Source organism: Zonotrichia leucophrys, chromosome 3 (assembly GCF_028769735.1).
Source record: "Zonotrichia leucophrys gambelii isolate GWCS_2022_RI chromosome 3, RI_Zleu_2.0, whole genome shotgun sequence".
Taxonomy (NCBI): Eukaryota; Metazoa; Chordata; class Aves; order Passeriformes; family Passerellidae; genus Zonotrichia; species Zonotrichia leucophrys.
The window spans coordinates 48,346,585-48,370,787 of NC_088172.1; the positions used below are offsets into that span (position 1 = coordinate 48,346,585).

Here is a 24,203-nt window from a genome sequence, read left to right on the forward strand (position 1 = left end):
CTTCAAGGTGGTATGCATTTTAGTAGAGAATCCTCCTAATGGAAAATCAAACAAGAACAAATGCAATGTAATGAGTATCAACCATAGACAGAATTTCTGAGCTGTCAGGAGTCAGAGGTGAAGTTCTGCTGCCAAAGAGCTCTTTTCATTCCTCAGCATGTCAATGAAATCAGTCACTGACAGATGCAGATATTAGGTATAGAACAGGGAAAAGATTCTCCTGGGCAAATAGGATTAGGTCATCCTTCTGTGCCTGTTTGCAGTAGCACAAAGAGTTTGTTAAACAGTAAAGCCAGGAAATTTCCAAAGTCAGTTTTAGACAGTTCATTGGTAAGAAAGCTACCTGGCTAAATGTTGACTGCTGTTCTAGTTTAGACTAGTGTAATCTGAAACCAAAAATCCCAGAGCATTAGCATCACTAGCTGGGAATGCAAGATCCAGAAGTATTTTCATTAACAATGTGAAGTACAGTACAGGAAGAGAGATTTCCTGGGGCCACCTCACCAGCTGAGCTAAAATTCTCTGGAGTTCTTCAGAGAAGTTTCAATCATTCACATAAAGGCAAAGACAACAGCTGTACTTTTAAAGATGGATTCTGAAAAAAAAAAGCAACTACTAGAAAAGTGCACTCTTTAAAAGACCTTTATTTTGGTTGCATGGTTACAATTCATTTATGCTTACAGTTAGATTCTTCCCAAATAATATTTCATAGCTCACCATGTACACAGTGTATTCTCTATCATTCTGTTATGGAAGAACTTTATAAAATACAGATTAAGTGACTTTTTTATCTGTACACTTTTCAGATTAGTTAACCAAGATTAAGTAAAAAGGCAAATAGATTAATTGGCAAAAAAGTGGTTTTACATTTTTAATATATTAGTACAAAATGGCACAAAAGGAAAAAAGGTCATTTTAAAGGCTATAAGCATCAAACTTTTTAAATGTTTTCAGTCAGTTCAACTGATTTTACTTAATTTCAAATACCAGTGTTGAACTTGGAATTGAACTTGTAATCTTCTTTCTTAAGCTGTGTGATAGACATCACATACAACTTTGCACCTGTTCATGGAAACTAAATCACAGCAGTTTCAGAACAGTGACATTCAAGTGCAGCTAGGAAGTGGGGAATATCTATTCTTCCCAGTAAGTCTATGAAGTCACAGACTAGAGCATATTTTCGTATAACCAAATTCATTCATGCACACTTCAGATGCAAAGATACCAGATGTGTGCAATAAAACACAGTATTTCTTAATGCAAGGACTGGAACAAAAAATTCACATAACTACATCATTCAACCTCCCTATCGTTCTAGGAGGCTTCCAGACATAACCATACTTGATGCCAGATATAAAGATAAATGGAACATTTAAAAGATTTCAAGCAAACTGAAGGCTTAATTCACAGGCTTCAGGTATAAAAGAGAGATCACATCAACTTCAGCAATCTATGTTTTATGTTTGAACCACCCATATCAAATGGGTAGGTGAATGTGATGGAAGGGAAAGAGAGAATAAATATTTCTAACTTAAAAATAAATTCTGAGATGTGAATTCGTTGCCTCAAGCAACAATTCAGGAGTTTGTTTTGGCAGCAACATTTAGCAATACCCCAAAAGACAATTACCCACGCTGTCAACACAAGTTATCATTACTTTGATTAGCCCCCTAAACCTTAAGATGCTTCATGTTTAAGTTAACGGAACAGTTTATGATCTTGACTGTTATTTTCCTGGTAAGACAGCACCCACATCTGAGAGGCCAGGCAGCTATACTGATGGCAGTACTGAGAACATTATTTCTCAGGTTAAAACAAAAAGTCTTATAAAAAAAGTGTGATGAAGTACAGAACCACTATTTTACTCAGCTTCACAGTGAGCAAACCATGACTATGAATTTCCTAATTTGAATACAAATTACAAAGCTTTCTCCAGAGACTTATCTTGCTGCTAACCATATGATGACTCCAAGAAGCAATGCTCCAATAGTAAGTATAATAATGAGTATGCACATCTTCTTTCGAGATCTTTGCTGGCAAAAGAGAAAAAACAAAGTTGATTGAAAACTGTACCACATCAGAAAACTATTCAGATGCTTTTATGGTCCTACTACTTGAGCCCTTACATATAAAGATGATCAAGACAGCTAAAGATGTTTAAAGAAAAAAAACCTGTCTACATTACTTTATGGCTATATTATTCAACAGAATGATTTCAGTGGTATTTTCTGGTACACATAATAAATTAATTAAAGAAAACACAGTAATGTAATGAATAGATGTAATCAGAACTCCGGGGGAAGTAACATGAGGTGACAGCATAGAGAGGAAAATGGACAATCATTTGCACAACAGAGAAAGTAGAAATGGTCTGCTAGAAAAAAAAAAAAAAGACTTTTAGTGTATATACAGAAGGGAACAACAGACTAAAGTTTTGGGCTGCTGTGTATCCATTCACAGTTATTTTAAAGGTGTTTTTGCCAAGTTTCTTAGGTAGAACTTGCTCTTAAAGAAAACAAACAAAACCCACAAATGAAAGAGACATGACTAGAGAACCACTTAAATAGATGTCATTACAATAAAGTCCAAGCTATGAGCATGTTAAGAACTTTCACATTTTCTATAGAGGTCTATAACTTGAGATACCAAAGCACTCAAGCGCAGTAGCAGTCTTTCATCCTTTACCTGAAGGGTATAGAATCTAAAGGTTTCCTTCAGAGGATGGAAGGAAATTACCAAATGGGTTTCTCAGGCTCTTGCTAATAGCCAAGGAATAACAACTCAGATCTTGGGATTCTAGGCCATAGTCCCAGAAGTAAAGACAGTCTGTGCTGTATTTGGCAAAAGTTCTTCTGCCTGGGTGGTTTTGATGTTTTGGGGTTTTTTAATTTTTTCTCTCTGAAGAACAACATCTGTGTCAGTTCTTCATAGAAGCTGTCAGTTCTCTGACCAGTAACAGCCAGACCACCACATTTCATAACAATTCTCTTCTTCTAGTTTTATTGTCTCATTGCCACTTCTCCCACCATCAGGTTAAGATTTCTTCATTTCATTGTTTTATTTGCTAGAACTCAATCAGCTTGCTGGAGTACCTTCCTCTTCTGTCCATTATCATCTCTTTACACTCACAATCCCTTCCTTCTGCATCCTGATGATCCCCCTCTTACCAGAAATTCACTCAAGTCAAACATTTCCCCTGTAATACTACTTAGCAAGGCATGACAAACTTAATTTCAACATACAACTGATCATCCTTTCCACAAGTGCTGAAGCAGCCTGGCTTTGCCCATATTGCTCTGCTGTGTGAATGCACTCCTCATGGCAGAAGAGTGATACAGAGCTCACCCAACCTGTAGGAGCTGTAGGAGTATCAACAGCCTTGCCCTCCCAGCATACCTGGGCCTCTAATACTTCCTTGAGAGGGTCAGGCCAGATACAGTAGTTGCTGAAAATTTTCAGCACCTTGGAACAAGGATAAGTTTTCAAGGAAAGGAAAGCAAATCCAAAGCAAACTACACAGTCCTTTCATCCAAACACAGAGCAGCTCTGCAGTGTTTGGTGCCTCTTGCAAGACCCACTGAACAGAAGCTTGTCAAGTCTTGATAACCCTCATTTGAGCTCAGAAGATCCTTCCCTCCTCAAAATAAATCATTAAGCTTTTCATTTTAAATTTCAACCAATATAAGTGGAAACTTATACCTTCCACTGAAATTTTTGGCTGCTATTATTTTTTTCCTGAATTTTTAAAGTATCAAAACAGGAGTCATCAAACACACTTAATGTGACAATTAGTCCCACTGAGAATACAGTTCAAGGATGCATCCTCTCCTACTTCTGAAATCAGCAGGCAGTCTTTCAGACATTCTGTCGCTCATTTACTGCCCTAACTACTACTAACACACATAAGAGGATTTTTTTTTAAAAACGTCTAAGGACTAACTCTAACTTAAAGGGGAAGATTAATTACTAATACGATTATTTATAATAAGTTCCAAAAATGTTATAAAGAAATGGCATTTAAAGTTATTAAAGGTATTTTCAAAAAAGTCTGACAGTTTAAAATATGTTTTTAGCATCAAAGTAGCAAGTAAAAAAAGCTGGAAATATACAGCTTCAGGAAGATTTTAGACAGCAAAAATTGGTAATAACTGGCCACATTTTCAGAAGATTTTCCTGCCTATCTTCTCTACTCCTCCAGGGATCTCCAAAGGCTTGCTCTTCCATATACAGGAACCTTTAACTTTTTGAATTATAAAAGTAGGAATCTGTTTGTGTAAGGAGTTTTTGTTGGTTTGGGGATTTTTGTTTGTTTGTTTTAAGTAAAGGTGTAACTCCAGGCACTCTCATAGAATCTCAGAAGATACTGTAACAGTCTGGCTGGAAGTAGCCTCACAGGAAGCCCAATGCTTTCAGAAGTCACTGACTTATTTTATATTGACCTAGAAATACCACTGTAGTCTGACATAAACCTTTAAGTCTCCAAACTTAAACTTGCAACTTGCTAGGCAAAATCTGAAGTGCATAAGAAAGTGTAAGTCAGGACTACTGGAGGACAGTTTCACACAGCTGGCATTACCTGGTAGTTTGCTGCTCTTGACAGCTGCTGGTTTGCTTGCTGCACATGTACATCTGCACTTTCCACATTGGCTTCTATGCTGTCTTTGTTTTGAAAAGAAAGATTGCAAATTTTGATAAGTCATAACCCAGACAAAGGTTTGGAATGCTGAAATACACTTGAGAGCATATAAACAGCTGCCCCAAAATGCTGTTGTCTTCATCAGTATTCATCAGTGTACCTTGTATTATGAAAGCTTGATCCATCCTACACTTATGCCTGAGCTCATTCCAGAACTGGCCAGGCAATAATTGGCTGAATTCATGTCAGGTAACAGCTCACCCGTTCTGCATGCAAGGCTAAAACTTTGATACCAACCAAGGCAGAAGTTTTTCAGTACTTCTACTTTTTTTTCTTTTTTCATTTTTAAATTACCTTTTACTTGTCCTCCAACTTGCTACTGACTACTCTCTGCTCAGATTAAAAGAAGTCCTAAGGTTTATGAAACAGAGGCAATGGACCAAACAATACCCAAGAGGCATGATTCTAGTTTGGTGTTCTATCATATTGACACAGATTGTATTTTTTCCAATTTTATGTGCAAACAGTTCTAAAAGCCACTTTAGAGACATTTTATACACATGAAAAATTACATGTATAAACTAGATTTTAAGCACTCTTTCTTACTGTATTCCCAGTCATCTCAGCCAGTCTACTCATTATTAGGTTCTATCTGATTTGCTTTAGCATTGATAGTGTCATTAAAGGAATTTTTTGAGCAAAAGGAAGTTCTACACTGCAGCTCACCAGAGAAAGTGAATTTAAAAAAATCAGGTAATATTTGAATTGGACTTACCTATTACATCACCTTGTTCATGAATCATCATTCCTAGATCTTTGAAAATTTCATTGATGTCCATAATATCAGCCTGCAAAATGAAATCATTAATGTACATCACACATTTAAGCATCTATGTGCATTATTTAGATAAAAATACTGTTCTTTCTCCTCCAGAATGTGCATCCATGACTCCTTATACTACAGGATGAAAAAAAAACCTACTTAATGTGCTTATTTTAAAAGTTTTTCTCGTACTTTGAGACCGAGCTTATGAAGCCCTTACTTACAAGAGTTTCAATGAAATAGAAAATCTCTGTATTTCAAGAAATGTTCAAAAAATTCCACTTAAAAATGAACATGATGAACAATACATTGGGAAGATGTGTGACAAGAGGTATAATTTTGCTACATTTATGTTCACTCTTTAAAATAGTTCTATATTATGACCATATTGGAAAAAAATTGTATGTATCTTTTCTTGCAATCACATAAGCACTCTTATTCCACAGCAGAACCACTGAAGTTAAACACAGTATATCAAAACATGGCTTTCATACAGTAGATTTCAAATGTACATTTCACATCTAAAGGTAATATTTGCAGTTTTGAAGGGAAAAACCTTACCCACAGACAAATCCAAACTACTCAAGATTCTTGCCACCAATCAATGCTCATGCTCCTTTTAAAATGGTATTTCTTTGGAACATCAAAACCATGTTATGCTGTAAAACCACTTGTACTTACTTCAAGCTGCCTAATGGAAGATTCCCTCTCCTCGATAAGACGGAGGTCATCTTCTGTAATTTCTTCATCTTGCACTTGTGCTTGTGGTTGACTATCACACAAAAAAAAAAACCAAAACCAAAACCCATGCAGAATTAAACAAACACAATGAGAAATTATTCAGAAGGATAAGACTACAGTTAAGTACATAGCACATTTCACATTATCTGTCAATAAAATGTGTGGCTTTACCCTTGTCTGTGCCTGGCTAACAGAAATGGTATAACCATCACAGCTGTGGTGTAGCAGAGCTGCTGGAGCAGTGCTGCACAGAGCAGGAGACTGACTGTGAGGAAATTCTAAGTATGAATACAAGGTCAAAGTTCCTTCTGAATTATCAACTGCAGACTTTACATCTATCTGAGCAAGAAAAAAGAATCTGAGACTAAGAAACAGTTCTTGAAGAATATGGAAGTGATGGGAGTTCCCAGTAAACACTGGGCCCTTATCACAAAATATTTACTTTATTCAATTTGGAGTCTTGTTCCCTAAGTTTGGGTCCCAGAAAACCCAAATGCAGCTTAGGGGGGCTTAAGGACATGTCTGCAGCTGAAGCATCAGGAAAAAAGGAGGGACATTACGTGAACTACTTATTTTTCTCCCCATGTATGCCATCAAAATATCTTCTTTATGCTAAACACCAAAAAAAATCATAGCCAGCTTGCTTCCCTGCAGGCCATTCATTATTCTGAGCTAGGATACGGCATATTAAGTGATTCAACCTACCTGTCCCAAGAGACAAGTGTTCCTTCTTTGTAGTTATCTTCTGGAGCCCCACCCTACATGATCAGTGTTTAAAAATATAAATAAAACATTATACCCCTGAAAAGAGCACTGGCAGCATTTCTATAAGGAGTCAATACTGGGAGGTTTCTGGTAAGTCAAACTGAAACATGATTCAACATGTTCTGTCTGATTTTGCTTTATGCATGCATAAGGCTGAAATATGAGCAAAAGCATTCAGCTCAGTAACTGCCTGCTGCAACTTACAAGTACAGAATGTGTATTGGCACAGAGTGAAAAGGCAAAATTGGTATACTGACAAGGAAAATCTGAAACTATTCAGCACTTCTCCACCTTAATACTCCACTGAAATCTGGCAATTCATTCTTCCCCAAAGGAAAAAAATTTGTTGATATGTGCAGGTAGAGCAAAAGCATTTCAAACTCTACTAGAAGTTGCTTTTGCAAGATTACAGCATGAAACAGGGGCAGTTCATTCCTTTTTGTGACAAAGGAAAGGCAAAAGTAACAGTCTTCCAGGGAGGTTATTACAATTTAATGCATCCTTTACTATAAAATCATATAGCACATGTCCTGCAGCCTGTAGACAGCTATAAGCTAAGTAGCACTGTGGAGGCAAATCTGACACAGAACACCACTAACATCAATGTAAAGAATATAGTGGCACATTTTCTGATACTTACAGACACCCTTGAGCTGGCTCTTACTCTGGCTACAAAGTCTTTTTCCTTCTCAGCAGCTTGCCTTTGGAGTCTTTGGAAATTTGTTAGTGCTGTGGTGAACTCTCCCACAAGACGGTCTTTCTGTATTTTCCTTTGACGCTGTAGGAGAAAAAATTTTACCAAGTCAAATGAGCTCAGGCTTTTCAAGGCTTTACTATTTCCAGTCTGCTAAATACCAAGGCATATATATTCCTTTCTCTTTTGAATTGGTGTAAGGGAAGGCTGTCAACAAAACCATTTGCAATTTCATGGACAAGCCTTCTTTCCTTCTAGGATAACATAACCACACAAATTAAGGCATTTAAAGAAGAAATCAATGTATTTATTTTCATTTAACAACTGGAAATGAGCAGTGATAAGAAAGCTTCTACCTTCCTTATTATCCACTGATTGTAAAATGTTTTACTTTGTTGTGAAATATTTTGACACCAGGAATGCTAAAATATACAGAGGTGACTGAATATAGAGGGGAGGAAGGGTGCAGAAAAGAAAGAACAGAGCACTTAATATGTATTTTACATAAATTCTGGAAATACATATTGAACTGAATCCAGCAGTGGGTTCACATACTCCCTTAAATCCTTTAAAACAGATCCAGAAATACTTGTTCTATCCTCCCAGGTTTGTTTTTTTTCAAGATGTAGTGAGGGGAAGGGGAATATTGGGCACTCACGAGAGCCTCCACCATATTTTCCTAAATATATGTATTCATCAACCCTTACAATTTTCTGAAAGGTTGTCATTTGCCATTCATGAATCTGTTATTTATGCATTTCATTAAGAAATAGCTTTGATAAAAGGGTAAAATTAACATGTAAAACATTTCACTGTGAACTTTTCAACTCCAGATAAGCAAACAGAAAAAAACCTAACAAACTAAAGATACTTTGGCTGAACTAGATTATATACCAAGATCAAGTTCTAACACTGCTGTTAGAAGTTTACAGCTTGACAGGATGAGCACACATGGTTCATGGCCTGCCATTTGAACTCTGTGTTTCAAGACCATTCACTTTTCCAAAGGCTCCTTACTAACTACCCACAGACCAGGCTAGTTGTTTAAGCGACAATAACCTGAATCTATGTTTTCTAGGATCCTGTTGTTCTTCCCTTATTTAAGTGACAGATTTTGCTAGGATAAGAAACCACAGGAGGGCAGACAGGAGTGTGCTAACCACAACAGCCACTTCACATGTTTCTGACTGAAAGATTTTATACACACTTCAGAAAGAAGATTGATTTAGTAACAGCTCCTGTTTAGACCTCTTGAGAAAGGAAAAGCCTGTGACAAGACATAGCATATACCCATCTGAATGATGCAGAACAGACATACTGTGATAATCAAATTATTCAGACAGTGAGGGAACAGTGTTTTGGCACACAATTGCTTGACTCTGGAAGCAGTCAGAGTGCTGGCAGAGTCAGATACAGCATCACTGCAATGGATTACAAAGCGTCCAGCTACCTCAAAAATCAGAAAGGCACAGAACATTGCCTTGATTCCCACTACTTCATTCCTGATATATAACAACAAGTTTGGGACGAGTCTGGACGGCAACAAAATATTCTTACATTTTAGTGTATTCCCACATTGCGCAAATGTGTTGATTAACTAACTAGTGCTTTGAAAACAGGAATAAAGAAATGAAGTGGCTCAAATACTTTACATGAGCCAACATAGTCAAACAAGCCACGGGTTTTGGTTTTATACCTGTTCACTTGTTGCAGGCAAAGATCCAAACTCTTTAATGTATTTGTCAGTTTCTTTGGCAAGTTGGTTGGTGTATTGCTGCTTCTGTTGCCTAAAACCAAATGCAAATTTTTATTAGAGACCATAAGGTTACTTTGCTGAATTTCACTGGTTCTCAAAAAAACATCAGTACTAAAAGCTTCTCTGAAGCACACAAGGCCACCTTTATTCTGTTGTTTGCTGTAAAGGCATGAAATCATGGATTCCAGGGAAGGTGTTGAAGAAGGTGTATTCTGCAGTGTGACAACATAATTAATAATTATTCACTTTTTTTTGCCCTTAGGTTTCCTCTATTTTATTCATGTGCAGTAATACATTTGTAGTCATTATGAATACATAAATATACTTCCAATTTTATCACACAAACCTTTACCAATATTCACTTTTATTTTGTTCTGAAGCAACTCAGATTCTTTACCTGCTTTGGCATCTTCCCCATCCAGTCTATATAAAAAGGTTTTATCTGGGAAGCCATTACCAAGCCATCCGCATCAATATTTAAAATAATCAAATAACTCTTGGAAAGGCCAAGTATTCAGACAAGTGAAAGACCAATAAAAACTTAAGCAAGTTTACATATACACATAAATTATTCCAATAAGGGTATGAAGCATGTCCTTAACAACAGTTTCTGCGCTGTTTAGGTGTGAATTTATGCTTAGATCTTGTTGGGTTATTGCATCAACTGTGTATGTATGTTGTTCTTCACCTATTCTCAGTCTCCAGTAGAATATCCCCTGTGGATTGTACCTGGATAATGTTACGGGCCCTAAACTTGGGCTGTTATGAAGAAATTTGGCTGTTCACCAAAATGAACATCACAACTTTGGTCCAACACACACCTCCTCCTACTAGTCAATGGCCACAGCAAAGCATGAAACACAAAAAAAATGCCAGGATGAACACATGTTGCTTACATGCATTTGTGATGCTGAGATTAATGCAGTAAAGAAGTTTAATGAAAGCATCATACTGGTTCATTAGACCATGCAGAAAAGCAGAGAGCAGCTGCAGTCTCTCCTAGAGGCATGTTAGAGAAAGTCCACCTTTAGGTGACTGAACTCTAGCAGAGCATCTGCCTTGGAGTCTGATTTCACTTCTGCTATGTTACTATTTCTGGTAGGTATTTATTCTATAATGTCACTCCTTACTGTAGCTTTCATCACTAAAAATTATATTCCCCTTCCTCTCCCAGTATTCCACCTCACAAAAAGGCCATCCCAATATATTCATTACATTGTGACACTTCTACAAGCAGATTGGAAGCACTGACTGGAGTGGAGGGGTGTGGTGGTATGTTTTTGAGAGTGATACTGCTTTCTGTTTGTGCCACTTTTCTAACAAACAGCACAGGCTTTATAGATGCACTGATACTGCAGGCAATGTGCACGGGCAAATCAGCAGATTCGAGTTTACAGCCTATCCTACTTTATAAAGCACATCTCAACATCTCAGTTTCAAATCTTTCTCTATGCTCACCTTTCTCAGGGAAATCAAGCACTACCTAACAGAAACCCACCTCATCACCTAAGAGGAGATTGTTTACAATGCAATGAAATGAAGTGTTATGATGTGAAGTACTCACAGCTGTTGCCTCAATTCAGGCGTGTCCTGTGGTGTTCCAAGCTGATGGAGTATTCTTTGTATTTCAGCAGCTGTTTGTGAAGAGGAAGAAAAATTTGAATGGGGCAGAAACAATTGCTATTCAGTTTAATGCATTTTTGCTTGACAATTCTAAAGCCATATAAATAAATTGACAGAAATGGATATGCAGGAGTTTTTCAACCTACTACAAAGATTCCATTTGTAAGTCCCAAAACAACTATTGAGTGATTTTTGCCATGTCAAAGACAAAACCTGAGGTTTCTTATGAAGGATAGGAATGTATTAAAATCTTTAGGTAGAAACAGGCAATTTAAAGATTAGTCAATGATTTCATTATAGTAAGTCTAAATCAGGGGTTTTATTATACTTTTTAAAATAAAAAGCACCATTCTTATTCTGGTTTATTTTATATATGTCATTTTGGAAAACCATATGGAAGACTTCTATAACATCTTACACAAACATTTCAGAATCCATGCATCAATGAAGAGACGGCAATAAAGCATTTATGGGTTAACAGTACATTAAAAAGGAAAGAAAATTTGTGTGTCCAGGTTCAAATTGCAATTTTGAGAATCTTATGTTTTTAAGTCTGGGATACAAACTGCCAGTGATTTTAAAGTGTATTTCATGAAACACATTAGTTTTGAACTGCAAGAAGTGACATATTGTCTGAGCCTTATTTTCAGTGTAATATATTTTACTGACTTATGAGAAAGCAAGGAGAAAAATGGACTGAAACTTAAAGGATAGGTAATTTTTCACACTGCAAAACTTAAAAGTTTCCCTGTATTTCTGTGCCCCCCCCCCCCCAGCAGACTGGTGCACCACACAGACAGATATGGTATGATATTAGGATCCTCACTTCCTTAGCTCACTATTTTTTTCCCTAAACACAGTTGAAAATGCAGTAAGTGACAACCCTACATAAGGAAGAAAAACATATTAAAAAAAGAGAGTACTTTTCTATGCGCTATAGAAGTGATCTGTAGGAAACAGAACTACAGGCAAAAAATAAGCTGAGTTATGTTAACCAGTTAGATAAAACTGCAACTCCTTAAAGCATTTTTATTAATAATATTAATTCTGATCTTTGCTTCATAACAAATCTCCAGTGAATGTTGTATAGCTGATACTAGATTATCTGCACTGTTTTACAAAACATCCCAACTGCTATAGCAAATACTTTGTGTGCACACCCACATAATGAGTTCATCAAAACAGTAAAGTTAGATTTACATGAGGTAAAAAAATCAAATACTTCAGGCAAGTGTTTTTGAGATAACTAAATGGCATAAACTACTAACAGAAAATTTCTGTGTGGAATAGCACTGTAAGATGGGTTTCATGCAGCTTGTATTTTAACTGAGCTGAAAAACAGCAAAACATGAGTGAAGATTTTTGATTTTGGCTACAGTCACCACTGGCTACTAAGGAGCAGCCCTTCCCTGCCCCCTACCTGCTAGCCACGGCAGTGCCCGTCTGCCCGCACTTCTGGGCAGCTGCAGCTGCTCGCAAACACTGATTTACACACGCTCGGGATAATTAAGCTTCTTTTTTATGGCCAGCGAAATGCATTGTTTTAAAATAAGCAAAATGATAACTGGCTAGTGTTATCTTCAAGAATATGGAGTTTTAATCTCTATAAAACTGAACACTACTTTTTCTGTAGTTGTTCGAAGGCACTCTGCCTTCTGACTGCAGAGCCGAGGAGCTCGGTTACTCGTATGTACTTTGAAAAGGGAAAGTAAAAAGAAAACCAAAACAGACAGGAATAAGTCTCGGTGTGTTCTACCGCCACCTAGAGGTGCATTATTTAACTGCAAGTGAAGAAAATACAGGTTTGTGTTTTAAATAAAAATTCCCCGAAACATGGCCTATACTTAAAATATCTGCATTCCAAGATAACTGCATATTTATCCGACTTCTAAAGCTGAACAAAAGTAGATAATTGAGAGAAAATTAAAAGGCAGTACTGCAAAATTGGTCAGATGTACAATTCCAAAGGCAGACTTCATGGCAGTTCAAGTCTTGTGATTCAAAAATTTAGCATAAAATTCAAACACATTTTATCATGAAGTCTGTAAGTATGCATAAAAAATAGTAAATTTCTATTAGGACTTCAAATCACAAGGGGAAAAGTTTGAGAAAAAAAAAACTGAAGGACTGAAATAATATCATTTCTAAGGACTGAAATAATATCATTTTCTATGCTTCCTATAAGTCAGTATTTTCCACCTTAACCTTTCCCAATAATGGGTATTACTGAAAAAAAAATATTGTTTATATGAAATATAGCAAAAATATTTACATAAGAAAATGAAAATGCTTATTTGAGCAAATAAATAGAAAAAAAGACAGAGCAGAAAAAGTAAATTTTGGCCAATAGCCTTCAGCAGCACTCTGGAAGATGCTTCATAAAAAAGCCAAAAACAAGTTAGTAGGGCCAGCATAACAAAGGAAGTGGAGAAGCTGACTTTCCTGAAATCTTGATTAACAGTGTATGCCTACAGGTTGATGAGTTAAAGAAATCCAGTCTTTGTACTCCTTTGTATTAATATAAATATGCTGGCATGTATACAGACTAAAAATACATTTTTTATAGTCTTCTAACTCTTTTAGTTTGGCTTGTTTTTACTGATTTCTCACTGTAGCTACTTCTCATTCAAATATTTGATCTAATATTATAGATATAATCACAAAGCCACCTAAAATATAGATGTTAGGTTTATAGTGAGAGTTTCATGAACAAAAATTTTCAACAGGATTAAAGATATTACCATGGGGATCACAGAGGTAAAGGGTCTTCTTCCCTCACATGCACACACAGGTCTCACAGAATCTGATTAAAAGCAAGACCTAGCTTTGCAACTCCTTAGATCACAGGACAATATCCCTTCCTTTCCTCAAGGGAAAAGCAGGTAGCCTTAGCATCTCCTGCTCAAGGTTAGACTGCAGAAATACCTCTGCTTGCTCCTTCCAGAGCTCCATATGTGAAACAAGCAGGGAGAAGGACCAAGCAGGTAATTGAGAGCAAAACTGCTGAAAAACTGTGATTACTCTTTAGAAGACAGAAGTTCCTAAATTCCCGATTTCACTGCTGATGGTTGTATGTATAAGGCTACTGCCTCATTCCTTCATTTAGTCAGCATTTCATGTTCTGTGTAGGGAGTTCAGGCTGACAGATCACAGCACACAGCATCTGCTCTGGTGCCCTCAGTCCATCAGTAACACTCAAGTGTCCCAGAGAGCCAAAGGCTTAGGCCTAGCTCACATAGCCCTAGCACTGCACTGCAAACATACTGGCAACAGTCAGGGACCCAAGATCACAGCACAGCTTTGACAAGTTCCTAGGCTCATTATGGTTCTCCCTTCCCCAGTTTCCCAATTCTTCAAACATCCCAAGGAGTTCCAAAAGACAGGAATAACCTAAGGTCCCTCCTGTCCTGGACATTACCAATCCTGCCACAGAGACTGACTGGATCTTGTGCATGATTTTTATTCATTTCAGTGCAAAGTCAGACACTGGCTCTGAGCACTTAGGCTCCTTGGCATGCATAGGTGGCTGCTGGACTTTGCCCAGGAGCTGCACAAGGGCACACACCACGTGTGCATGCAGGCATTCTTCACCAAAGTCACCGGCACATGGCAACAGCCGGCAAACTCCTGCAGCCACTTCACACTGCACACCAGGGGAGATGTTTGCATAGAAGGAAAATCAACAGGGCAGGGCTCACACTGCACTGGCAGGAACAGCACCTTGCCAGCTGTGGGCTGGCAAATAAGAAAGCAAGTCCACTTTGGAAACTGAGCAGAGCAGAAGCACAGTACAGCATGCAAGTAAAATGCATTTTTTCCCAAGAAACTGCTGTCGTGCATGCAAAGGAATCCCATTTTTTTCACCTGAAAATTAGTCATGTCTTAGAAAGAAGCAGTACCATAACATTAAGAAGACTTTTCATTTGTCTTTTTCAGTATTCCTGATCTAGATGTCACAATACACAGCTATTAGCTGATAAAAGCTACTCAGCTTCTCTAAGGCTGATCACATGCTCAGAAACAGGTCAGACATGGTTAATGATGAGCCAGAGAAACAATTAAGACCTAACCTGAATTCCTACAGAGAAAATTATTCAAGAGTCAGCTCATGTTTATTTCTACTAAGCCAAACAGTGGTTCCATTTCTAGTCAGTGGAAGGCTCTTCCTCTAGTTAAGGAGAACATAAAAAGGAAAGTAATAGTCTAATATAAAAGACCTCCTTTTCTCTACAAGAGTCATGGAGATAGTAGATACAAGAGATAGTTGGAGTGGAAATATTCACAATGTTTAACAGGTAGGAGTACTTGAGAAACATGTTCCTGACTAATCTGTAATACATACATTTTTTTCATAAATAAAACCATGTTTCACATACTGGATCACACAACTACCCTTGCTTTAGGCTGGCAAGCAAAGAAGAAAACTTCCTTGTATCAGTAATCACTGTACAAGGTGTAACAGCACAGCATTGCTGGAGCAGAAAAGGCAAAAAAAATCCCCACTCAAATCCTTCAGTAAAATCCTAATGTTTGAAAGGCAGTGGATCAACTAAGAGAATGGAAATGAAGAACAGAGTGGAGACCACCTACCCTCTCTGGCAGAGCTGAGAAGTGTGCAAGACTGTTACTGATGTTCAGCTACAGTATGAAGGACAAAGGACACTGAGGATGGTCTTACTTTGCAATGTTTACCAGCAACTCCAGCTACAGGAGAGAAGCTTTCTCAAACTACCCACAACCAGCTATCTTCCTACCTTAAACTCTGTTCTACTTTACATTTAGAAAAACAAACTTTAAAACCCCAGGTGGCCATGACCAAGATTGTTGCAGCTTTACGAGTTGGAGAATGACATATATCGACAACATAATCCTGAGAGTTCTAAAAAATATACCTCAATATAGAAGCATGAAATTGAGGGCAAATATGTTTAATTAGTGCTGCTCATTACCCCACCGCAGTAACTTCACTTCTTACTTGGATCACACAAAACTGCTTTATAGCCATCCAGCAGCTGTTTTTTCCTTCAGCTTCCTTCAGCCAGATCCACCACACTGCCCAGTTTCATAAAGCTATGGTCTAATACTTCCACAGGAAAATGTGGCACTCACTGGGTGTGCATGGAAGAAACACCAACAGCAGCACAAGCAACAAACACTGAGGCACTGCTCTGCAGAGGACAAGAACCAGACAAGCAGGAAGAGCAAGAACAATGAAACCTGCCTTACAAAACAGCAAGGACTGGGACCTCACAGGAAGAAGGAGCAGAACAGCTCCTCCTGAATGTTAACTGTAATGGTCCCACCTATGTCACCATCCTATATACTTAAAGTGACAGGGTTTTAGTAACTGTCTGAGGTTCACAGGGCTAACACAACAACAGATATTTAAAGACATTGCTTTTCACTCATTTTCCTTATTCCTGCGCCCAAGGAGAATAAACGGAATCAGCAAAGTGTTTCTTCGTGTATACCTAATGCAACATTTGATTTGCTCCATGTGAGCCTTATGTTCCAATTATGGCTTCATAAGGCAAATAAGCAGTGACTACAGCACCAGCACAGTCACCTTGCAGAAATGCTTTGTCAAATACCTCACACGTGCTGCGACCGGCTGGGTAACTATGAAGAAATCTCCTACTTCTTTCCAGCTGAGCAAGTGAGTCAACAAACAGCACATCCAGTTACAGATTAATTTGGGTGGAATCTAAGAAACTTCAGAGTCCCTTCAGAGCAGGTTATTTGAACAAAAGAATTATTTGTTAAAATTACACCAGTTCAAACTGCTTTTGCCTGGGGACAACAAACTTCCTCAATTTATTCAAATCCAATTTGATGTGTTTTCTTTCTGCACTTCAACTGAGGATACTTGACTAAAGATGAAGAGATGCTGCAGAAAACATTCCTAGATCAAGGAAAATTAAGAGACACATTTTACAAGGGCACCTAGTGGTTGGACAAGGAAGATTGGCTTCAGTCTGAAAGAGAATAGGTTTAGGAAAAAAACTCTCTACTGTGAGGGTGATGAGGCACTGGAAGAGGTTGCCCAGAGAAACTATGGATGCACCATCTCTGGAAACCTTCACAATCAGGCTGAATGGGGCTTTGAGCAATATGATATAGTGGGTAGCATCCCTGCACATTGCTGGGAGTTGAAACTAGATGATCTTTAAGGTCCCTTCCAACCCAAACTTTTATATGACTCTGTGATTCTGACTTAGTTGCAATATCTTCATCAGATATAAGTCTTCTGTGTAAGACCCTCTTTAAAGCTATTAATCCAGTTCACTCCCTCAAATTTTACATAAATGCCACAGTGCTGTATTGCTAGCCCTACTTTAAACAAGTGACAGTTTCTCAAAGGAATCAAATCCAGGACACCAGTCAAAAGAGACCAGTATACACCAAAAAGCATCCCCAGGAACTCACCTAATTGAAATCAAATATCCAAAAACTTCAGTAATTTGGTTTAAGGTTTAATTTGCTTTATTCTGTCTAACTCGGTATGTAATACTGATTATTCTAAAACAAGAGAGTGCATCAGCACAGAAAAACAGTAAATGATGCATGTGTGGGAAGAAGAAAATAAAATGAGGATAGGCCCAAAGATTGTCCCCTGAGATCTAAGGACCAAAGACTTAGTAGGCTTGGACTAGTGGGAAAACATCCAGTCTTATAACCTTTTCTTTATATTTTGTTACAACTTCTGGCACTTCTAAATAGAATCATGCCCCAGAGCAACCAGGATCACCAGCAACAATGCCTGAAGTTCAGGATCTGCCCTCATTTTTTTCAGTGCTGTTGCAATTATTTCATTCTAGTGTACTCCCATCTATAATGGTCTTTCAAGGACAGACTGAAGCGGGGGGATTGAAGTATTGGCTGTTCTTCTAATGTGGGTGTAGAACACACTAAACACACATTGTTCAAGTGCACAATAACTAATCCTGCAATCAATTATTACAGCTCAGCCGAGGTGAAGTCATTAAATCAATCCCTTTATATTCTTATCCTAAAGTATCCCTGGTAACTTCCTGAAACCCAGAAGTTTGAGCATTTCTCTAAAGAATACCAGTAGCTTATTAAATGCTGAAAATGAAGCATAGTCGCGCAGTAAGCAGTAGCGGCACAAACACCATAACCCAACCCACTTCCATGAAGGAAGTCTGGTTTTTAAGAGGCCGGGTCATTACTGCAGCCACCTCAGGAGCTGACATGGAAGGAGACACAACACACCACAGACCGGTCAACACAAGCAAGGAGCTGCTACTGCAGGGTCACTCACAATCAGTCACTGACCTGGGTTTGTTCTAAGCCCTGACAGGTGTGCAGCCCCAGCACAGCAGCTTCATAGCAGATTTGATAGAGGGCTCTCTGTATAATCAAGCTGCTATGCAATCTCCTGTCCATAAGGAGATAAAACCAACAAAACTGAGCTGCAACAGGCATTTTAAGTACCTTAGAGGGATCTGAAATACAATTCTCTAGACACAGGAAGAAGCATGAGGACTCTGGCCACATCCCTTCTCCTCTGCTGCAAGTGCAGGCTGTTTTGAAAAAGTTATCTTGTCAAGGTAAGTCCATTTATACTTGCTCCATCAACAAAAGCAACAGTTGCAGTAAAATTGTGGATGTCTTCACTGGCCAGCTTGCTCCTTTATAATAATTGTAATGCAATACAGTGACAGTCAAGGAAAAACTCTCCCTTTTCTTCATATATTGACACAAACTGTGCTGGGGCATACATGGAAGACTCATTTTTTCAATCTATTCTGGTGCTAGCATAAATAAATCCCTGCCCCTCCTGTGCAATGTCAGCCAAAGACAAGATGAAACACAAAAATATTAAAAAAAATTCCCAGATTCATAGACAAACCTGTGAGGCATGCTTTCTTAAATGTACATGCTATTTTACATAGAAAAAAAAAAGCTTTAAGAACTGCATGGAAATGATTCAGGTTGAAGATTTCTATTTTGAGAAATTATTTATTTCTACTAATCTTATTCTTCTACTAAGAACTGTGAGCTTCATAACTTCACCTCATTGCAAAGACAAGCATTTCAAAAGAGTCAAATTAGCTAACTTTCTCTGCAATTCCTCAGCCTTGGAAGAAGTCCACATAATGAAATGTGTAAGGATATAATGGTTCTTAAAATCCCTAAATAACCAGCCTTTTCCAGGTTTTATAGAAACTTCACTCTATATCCAAGAAACCTTCTGGACAACAGCAACAATAATAATATAAAAATTGTTTCAGCTGGTATGTTCCCACAAAGTTTAATCTGGTTAACTGCAGCTAATTGGAAATTTCTGACAATACCACTTTTAGAAGCCTCAACAAGCTCTACTGGGAGGCTGTTTTCTTTAGAACCACACCTGTACAAAACCACACTTTTTATATATAGACAAAACAGAATTTTCTTTTCATACAGGCTGTGATTTCAACACCTCAGTGATCTCATTTACTGTTCATGTGCCCATCTGTGTTCTTCTTCAGCCAAGAGTAATCAAGCGAACCTGCTGGTGTTTCAAACATAGTGACAGATACGGATTTTCGTGAATGTTTTTAGCAGAACATTTTAACTACCTACTAGGCTTAAACCACAACATAAAGGCATCCATTGAAAGTGTTAACATTTTTCAGGGTTTAATCTACATTTATTATTTTTTACAGTCAGATAAAGTCACAGGCGAAGTCATATGATTGATTTAACTCCCATCTTAATGATATTCAGTGAGAACAGTAGCTTATACAAAACTTGAGATGCAAGAGAAATTGAATCAAATTGTTGTCACAGGACAGGTATCAAATGGCAGAGGGATCTCTGCTGGTTTAAGCTGACCTTCCAGGAATGTGCTCTATATGAATTGATACTTGTGCTGCATTAACAAGCAGCAAAGGACATCAGCAGAAAGCAGAAGTCCCTATGAGAAAGTATCTCTCAAAGTCAGCCAGACCGCCTCCAACCATATGTGGATTGTGGCTAATGAAATTTATTTATTTTTATTTTATTTTTATTACCTTGCAGCACGCAGAGAATGTGTTTGTTGAGCTGGGCTGATCTCCAGTGTGAATGAACAAGTCAAATACTTCATTAGTGACATACCATGCCAATACTGAGCAAGGCTAGATTATGCCATTCTTACTGGCATCTCAACCAACTCTGTGCAAAATGCTGACACTACCTGGAGGAGTTGGGGAGTGAAGGAAGGGTTTGGTAGGGAAGGAATATGAATCCATTACAACAGTTAATGTAGGTTCTCTAGCTTGTTTACTGTTTGCAAAAAAAAAAAAAAAAAAAATTAAGTGCCTTAAAAGAAGTGTTTTAAAACCTAAAGATGGGGTATATTTTACCAATATCAGGCTTTGTTCTGTGTTTCCAAGCAAAAGACAGCATTCTAAACTGCTTCTAAATGGGCAGCTCCAAAGCCCAGCTCAAGATGCCAGTGGAGACTTGATAGTTAGAAATCTAGCCTGCACCATTCTTGCTTTTCTTCAGGGACTGCTCCAGTAACATTTTGTAGCTACAAATAAAATATTAGCTACAAAGCAAAACAAAGGCACGCTAGCCTGCTTCCTCAGTGCCCCACACATGGCAGAGTTATTGTATGTGGGGGGAGGAAAATGCATGGCTGACTACTTGCAGCGTTCCTGTCACAGACATGAGTCAAATCTTTCCAGCTGAGCAGAAGAGTCACCTACTCCTCCAACTCCCCTAACTGCATCCTTCCTACATTTATAACTGTGAAGTTGTTCCTGTAAAGGAATGCAACTCCCATTTTTCTCCCTCTTGGGAACATCTTTTTAAATAAAATGCTTTCCCTCTTTTTGCCACACAAAGAGAATCAGTTCTTTAAAACACAGAAAATGGTCAGATTTCAAAGAACTGCTCCCCCTCATCTTCAGTTGTGAGAAGTCTGAAAATTACATATTTTAAAGTCTTTAAATTAGGCTTTTTGTTTGTTTCACTTAATCTACTTTCATCTGTCCAGTTGTTGGAAGAGCAGATTTATACAATTGTATGCCCTTCCAAAAGAGAGGGAGGGAAAAAAAAAAAAAGAAAAAAAAAGGAGAAAAACAATCACATGTGTTCATCCTCCCAGGCATATCCCAGTAAGGTAAATGAACATGACTAGAAATACAGTTTTGTAAGCAGGCAGAATTTGTTTTGTTACAGAGATACATGTTTTGATAGCTCATCTTGTATCTGTGCATCACACTCATTCCTTGTCCATCCAGTTGATGTAGACAAGAGGAAATATTTCAAGGAAATATTGAAGGGAAGCATTTAGAATTGTCTCAAGTTAATAGCACTGCCATTAAGCTGACAAATAGGTGAGAGTGCTACCTGTGAAATCCAGTTCTAGAACAACTGCTCCTTCAGTAAACTGATTAAACCACCTTGATAATAGGTTCTCTGTCTGCAAAGGCCAGACAGGTTGGAGCTTTACATCCCACATATATTCTTCCACATATTCTCTCCTCCATATTCTTGTTCTTCATATTCAGAAAGCTAGAGACAAACCTCAGCCACCTTTAAACAGCACTGGACTTTTAAAGCATGAAATATAGGTCACCTAGATTTTATAAACAGATATAATATAGGCCTGAGAAATGGAAATAGGAAATGAGAATTACAGTTACTTTAGACAAGGATCCAGACAGACCATCAAACCTTAACTACCAGTTGTGTTCTAGTAAGACAGAAATTTAGCAGCTATCCAAGTCTAGCTCATTATACGCTTCTTTGGCTTTATTATTTGAATCTGAAGTTCCCTTAGCTGTTTGCAGATCTGCTTCTCATCACTGTTAATACAGACCCGAAACCAAACCAGGGAGACATGGCTTGCAGGCATTGCTGCCCTCACTGAGGTTCAGCACACAACACTGCAGCTCATTTGAGCACATGTGATTCAGACTCCCCAGACTTCAGAGCACTGCTCAGAGTCACATGGATACTCTAAAACTCCAGGAGTGGGTCTACGAGCCTCCCTCCCTCCTGCCTGAGGCCCACCACTTTCTCTGGATGTCAAGAGCAGCCTTAAGTTTTGCAACTCCAGCTTCTCAGTGAAACAGTTGTGACAAAAGTAATAGAGAAATACCCCTCTGACTAGTTCCCTAAATCTCAGCTCAGAGATGTCACTGATAAAACATGAGTTTCAGGCTGAGCAAAGCAACTGTTCTCTAGATGTTGTTAAGTGATGTTATATACATTTATTTCTGCAGAAATGCTGGAAAAGTGAAACAAAGCACATCCTTCTCTACAGAACAGCTGAGAGAAGTTTCTACACACAGGATGCTCTGGGGTTGGGGATCTCAAACACAGGCACGTGTAAGAGAACTCACAGTACACACAGCAGCATATGCTGCTTCCCATTAGCTAGCTCATTTTCAATCTTCAAGGTCCTATGAAGAACTCACCAACACCCTCTCCTCCAAAGAAACTCAAAAAGTCCAGTACAGATAGCATTTACTGCAGTAGCTGAACAAAGGTTTGTACAAGGCAGAAGCAATTTATAGCTCTTAACACACCTTCAACAAAACAATCAATGGCACGATTGTATCAACAGATAAAAAATTTTTTTCTTTAAAGTTAAAAGGCTAAACAAGATGTTACCAAACAGAAGTGGATGTCCTTCCATTAACTCAAACCAAAAAGAATACTATCTTGCAACTGATACAATTACTGAAGCAGTGTGTTAAACCAGCATAGAGAGGAGCTTTCCTAGCCAATCAGTAACAGTGGGCTAGATGAACTAGGAAAGCAATGAGAGTATTAATACAACATCAGCATTCTGCCCATGTATTATGAGTGAGGTACTTAACATATGTATTTTATCTTGAAACAGATCAGTTTTATCACTTGGAAGGTGAGGATGTAATCATTCAACCTTGAAGAAATGTTAAAGATTGCTGTTCTCACCCATGCTGCTTCCTATAAACTCTGGTGTATTACGAAATCTTGGCTGCACAATGTTATCTAATATAGGAAGTTCTGTATTTCCCCAACAAGTTAAAGGGACAGCTTGTAGCTCTTTTCGACTAATCTTTATCTCATCTCCATCTCTATAGTAGTATTCCCACCTTGCTTGCAAGAAGTGTAAACTAGTTTTGAGGTACCTCCTGAAATAGCCTGGTGATCTCAAATGAAATTCATTTCCTCTATTAATCTCACACTGAAAACCAGAGTATCTACATATCTCCAGGTTAACCAAGAAGAATTCAAATGTGTTGACGTCTCTCACAAATGCTTAGCATCTCCAGGCAGAATTGCAAAACCAAGGCAACTGCTAAGATGGAAACCCATGCATTTATGGTTGAGATTCTTGTCTCTCCCCCTTCCTTCCTAACCAAGATGAAAAACTGCAGTCTAAGAGACATGGTCAGCATCTCACTAGCACTATAGGTGCCTAAGCTTGCAGGTTTCTTCCATCTGACCTGGAAGTTCCTGCAGCTCCCACACTCCAATGGAAAGCTGCACAGGTATTACACACAGTAGGAAAAAAAGCTAGAAAAGTCCGTAAGTCCTTAGAGACCGCAGTTCAGGAAACACATAGGATCCAGACCCTCGTAAAAATCTATGGACTGCAAGAGTAACTGAGTGGTTGCAATTCAGTCAGATCAGATCTACACAAGAGCAAGGGATGGAATCTAGCTGTGTCCCTCCCAGGACTAGAAAAGTCTTTGGCTGCTGCTTTTCAGAGCAAAGCTCCTGTTTCTGAAGCCATGCAGCAGTGGGGCTTAGAGACATTTGGACTTGGATCTTGGCATGGCAGCAGCACCTATTTATTGCTCAGACTTTAGCCATCTAAATTTCAAGATACAAAAGACAGTGGGACTGCAGATAACGCTTCTGGCACATCTCCTATCTAAGCATGGGCAGCTTGCTGTTAGCGTGCCTTGGGGAGGAGACAGAAGACAGAAGAGAAGGGACAGAAGGGGAAAGATGAGATTAAGGAATCAGTGAGTCCAGCACAAGACAGTTAATTATGTTCAGCAACTTTCATAATACTCCAGTTTCAATCACTGACTTTTTGTTGTCATCTGACAAAAAACCTTTTTTTTACATCTTGAAGGCTCAGTGTCTGTCACAGGTGGGCAGCTGCCTCTGGAAGACCAAGTTAGAAGCCATCAGACTGAATGAGTTCACTGCGCAGATTTTAGGA

General features: G+C 38.3%; 1 protein-coding gene across 3 annotated transcripts in view; it reads right to left on the minus strand.

Annotated features, from left to right (window-relative positions):
- Nucleotides 1-624: 624 nt before the first annotated feature.
- Nucleotides 625-24,203, minus strand: part of STX7 (syntaxin 7) — a 31,098-nt gene continuing 7,519 nt past the window's right edge. For all 3 annotated transcript variants that reach the window (XM_064708091.1, XM_064708092.1, XM_064708093.1), the window contains exons 3-10: nucleotides 10,980-11,049; nucleotides 9,356-9,446; nucleotides 7,606-7,743; nucleotides 6,906-6,958; nucleotides 6,141-6,231; nucleotides 5,412-5,484; nucleotides 4,577-4,659; nucleotides 625-2,033 (exon numbers count right to left, since the gene is read on the minus strand). In XM_064708091.1, coding sequence (XP_064564161.1) covers nucleotides 1,941-2,033; nucleotides 4,577-4,659; nucleotides 5,412-5,484; nucleotides 6,141-6,231; nucleotides 6,906-6,958; nucleotides 7,606-7,743; nucleotides 9,356-9,446; nucleotides 10,980-11,049 — 692 coding nt within the window. In that variant the 3' untranslated portion in view covers nucleotides 625-1,940. The remainder of the gene's footprint in view (nucleotides 2,034-4,576; nucleotides 4,660-5,411; nucleotides 5,485-6,140; nucleotides 6,232-6,905; nucleotides 6,959-7,605; nucleotides 7,744-9,355; nucleotides 9,447-10,979; nucleotides 11,050-24,203) is intronic.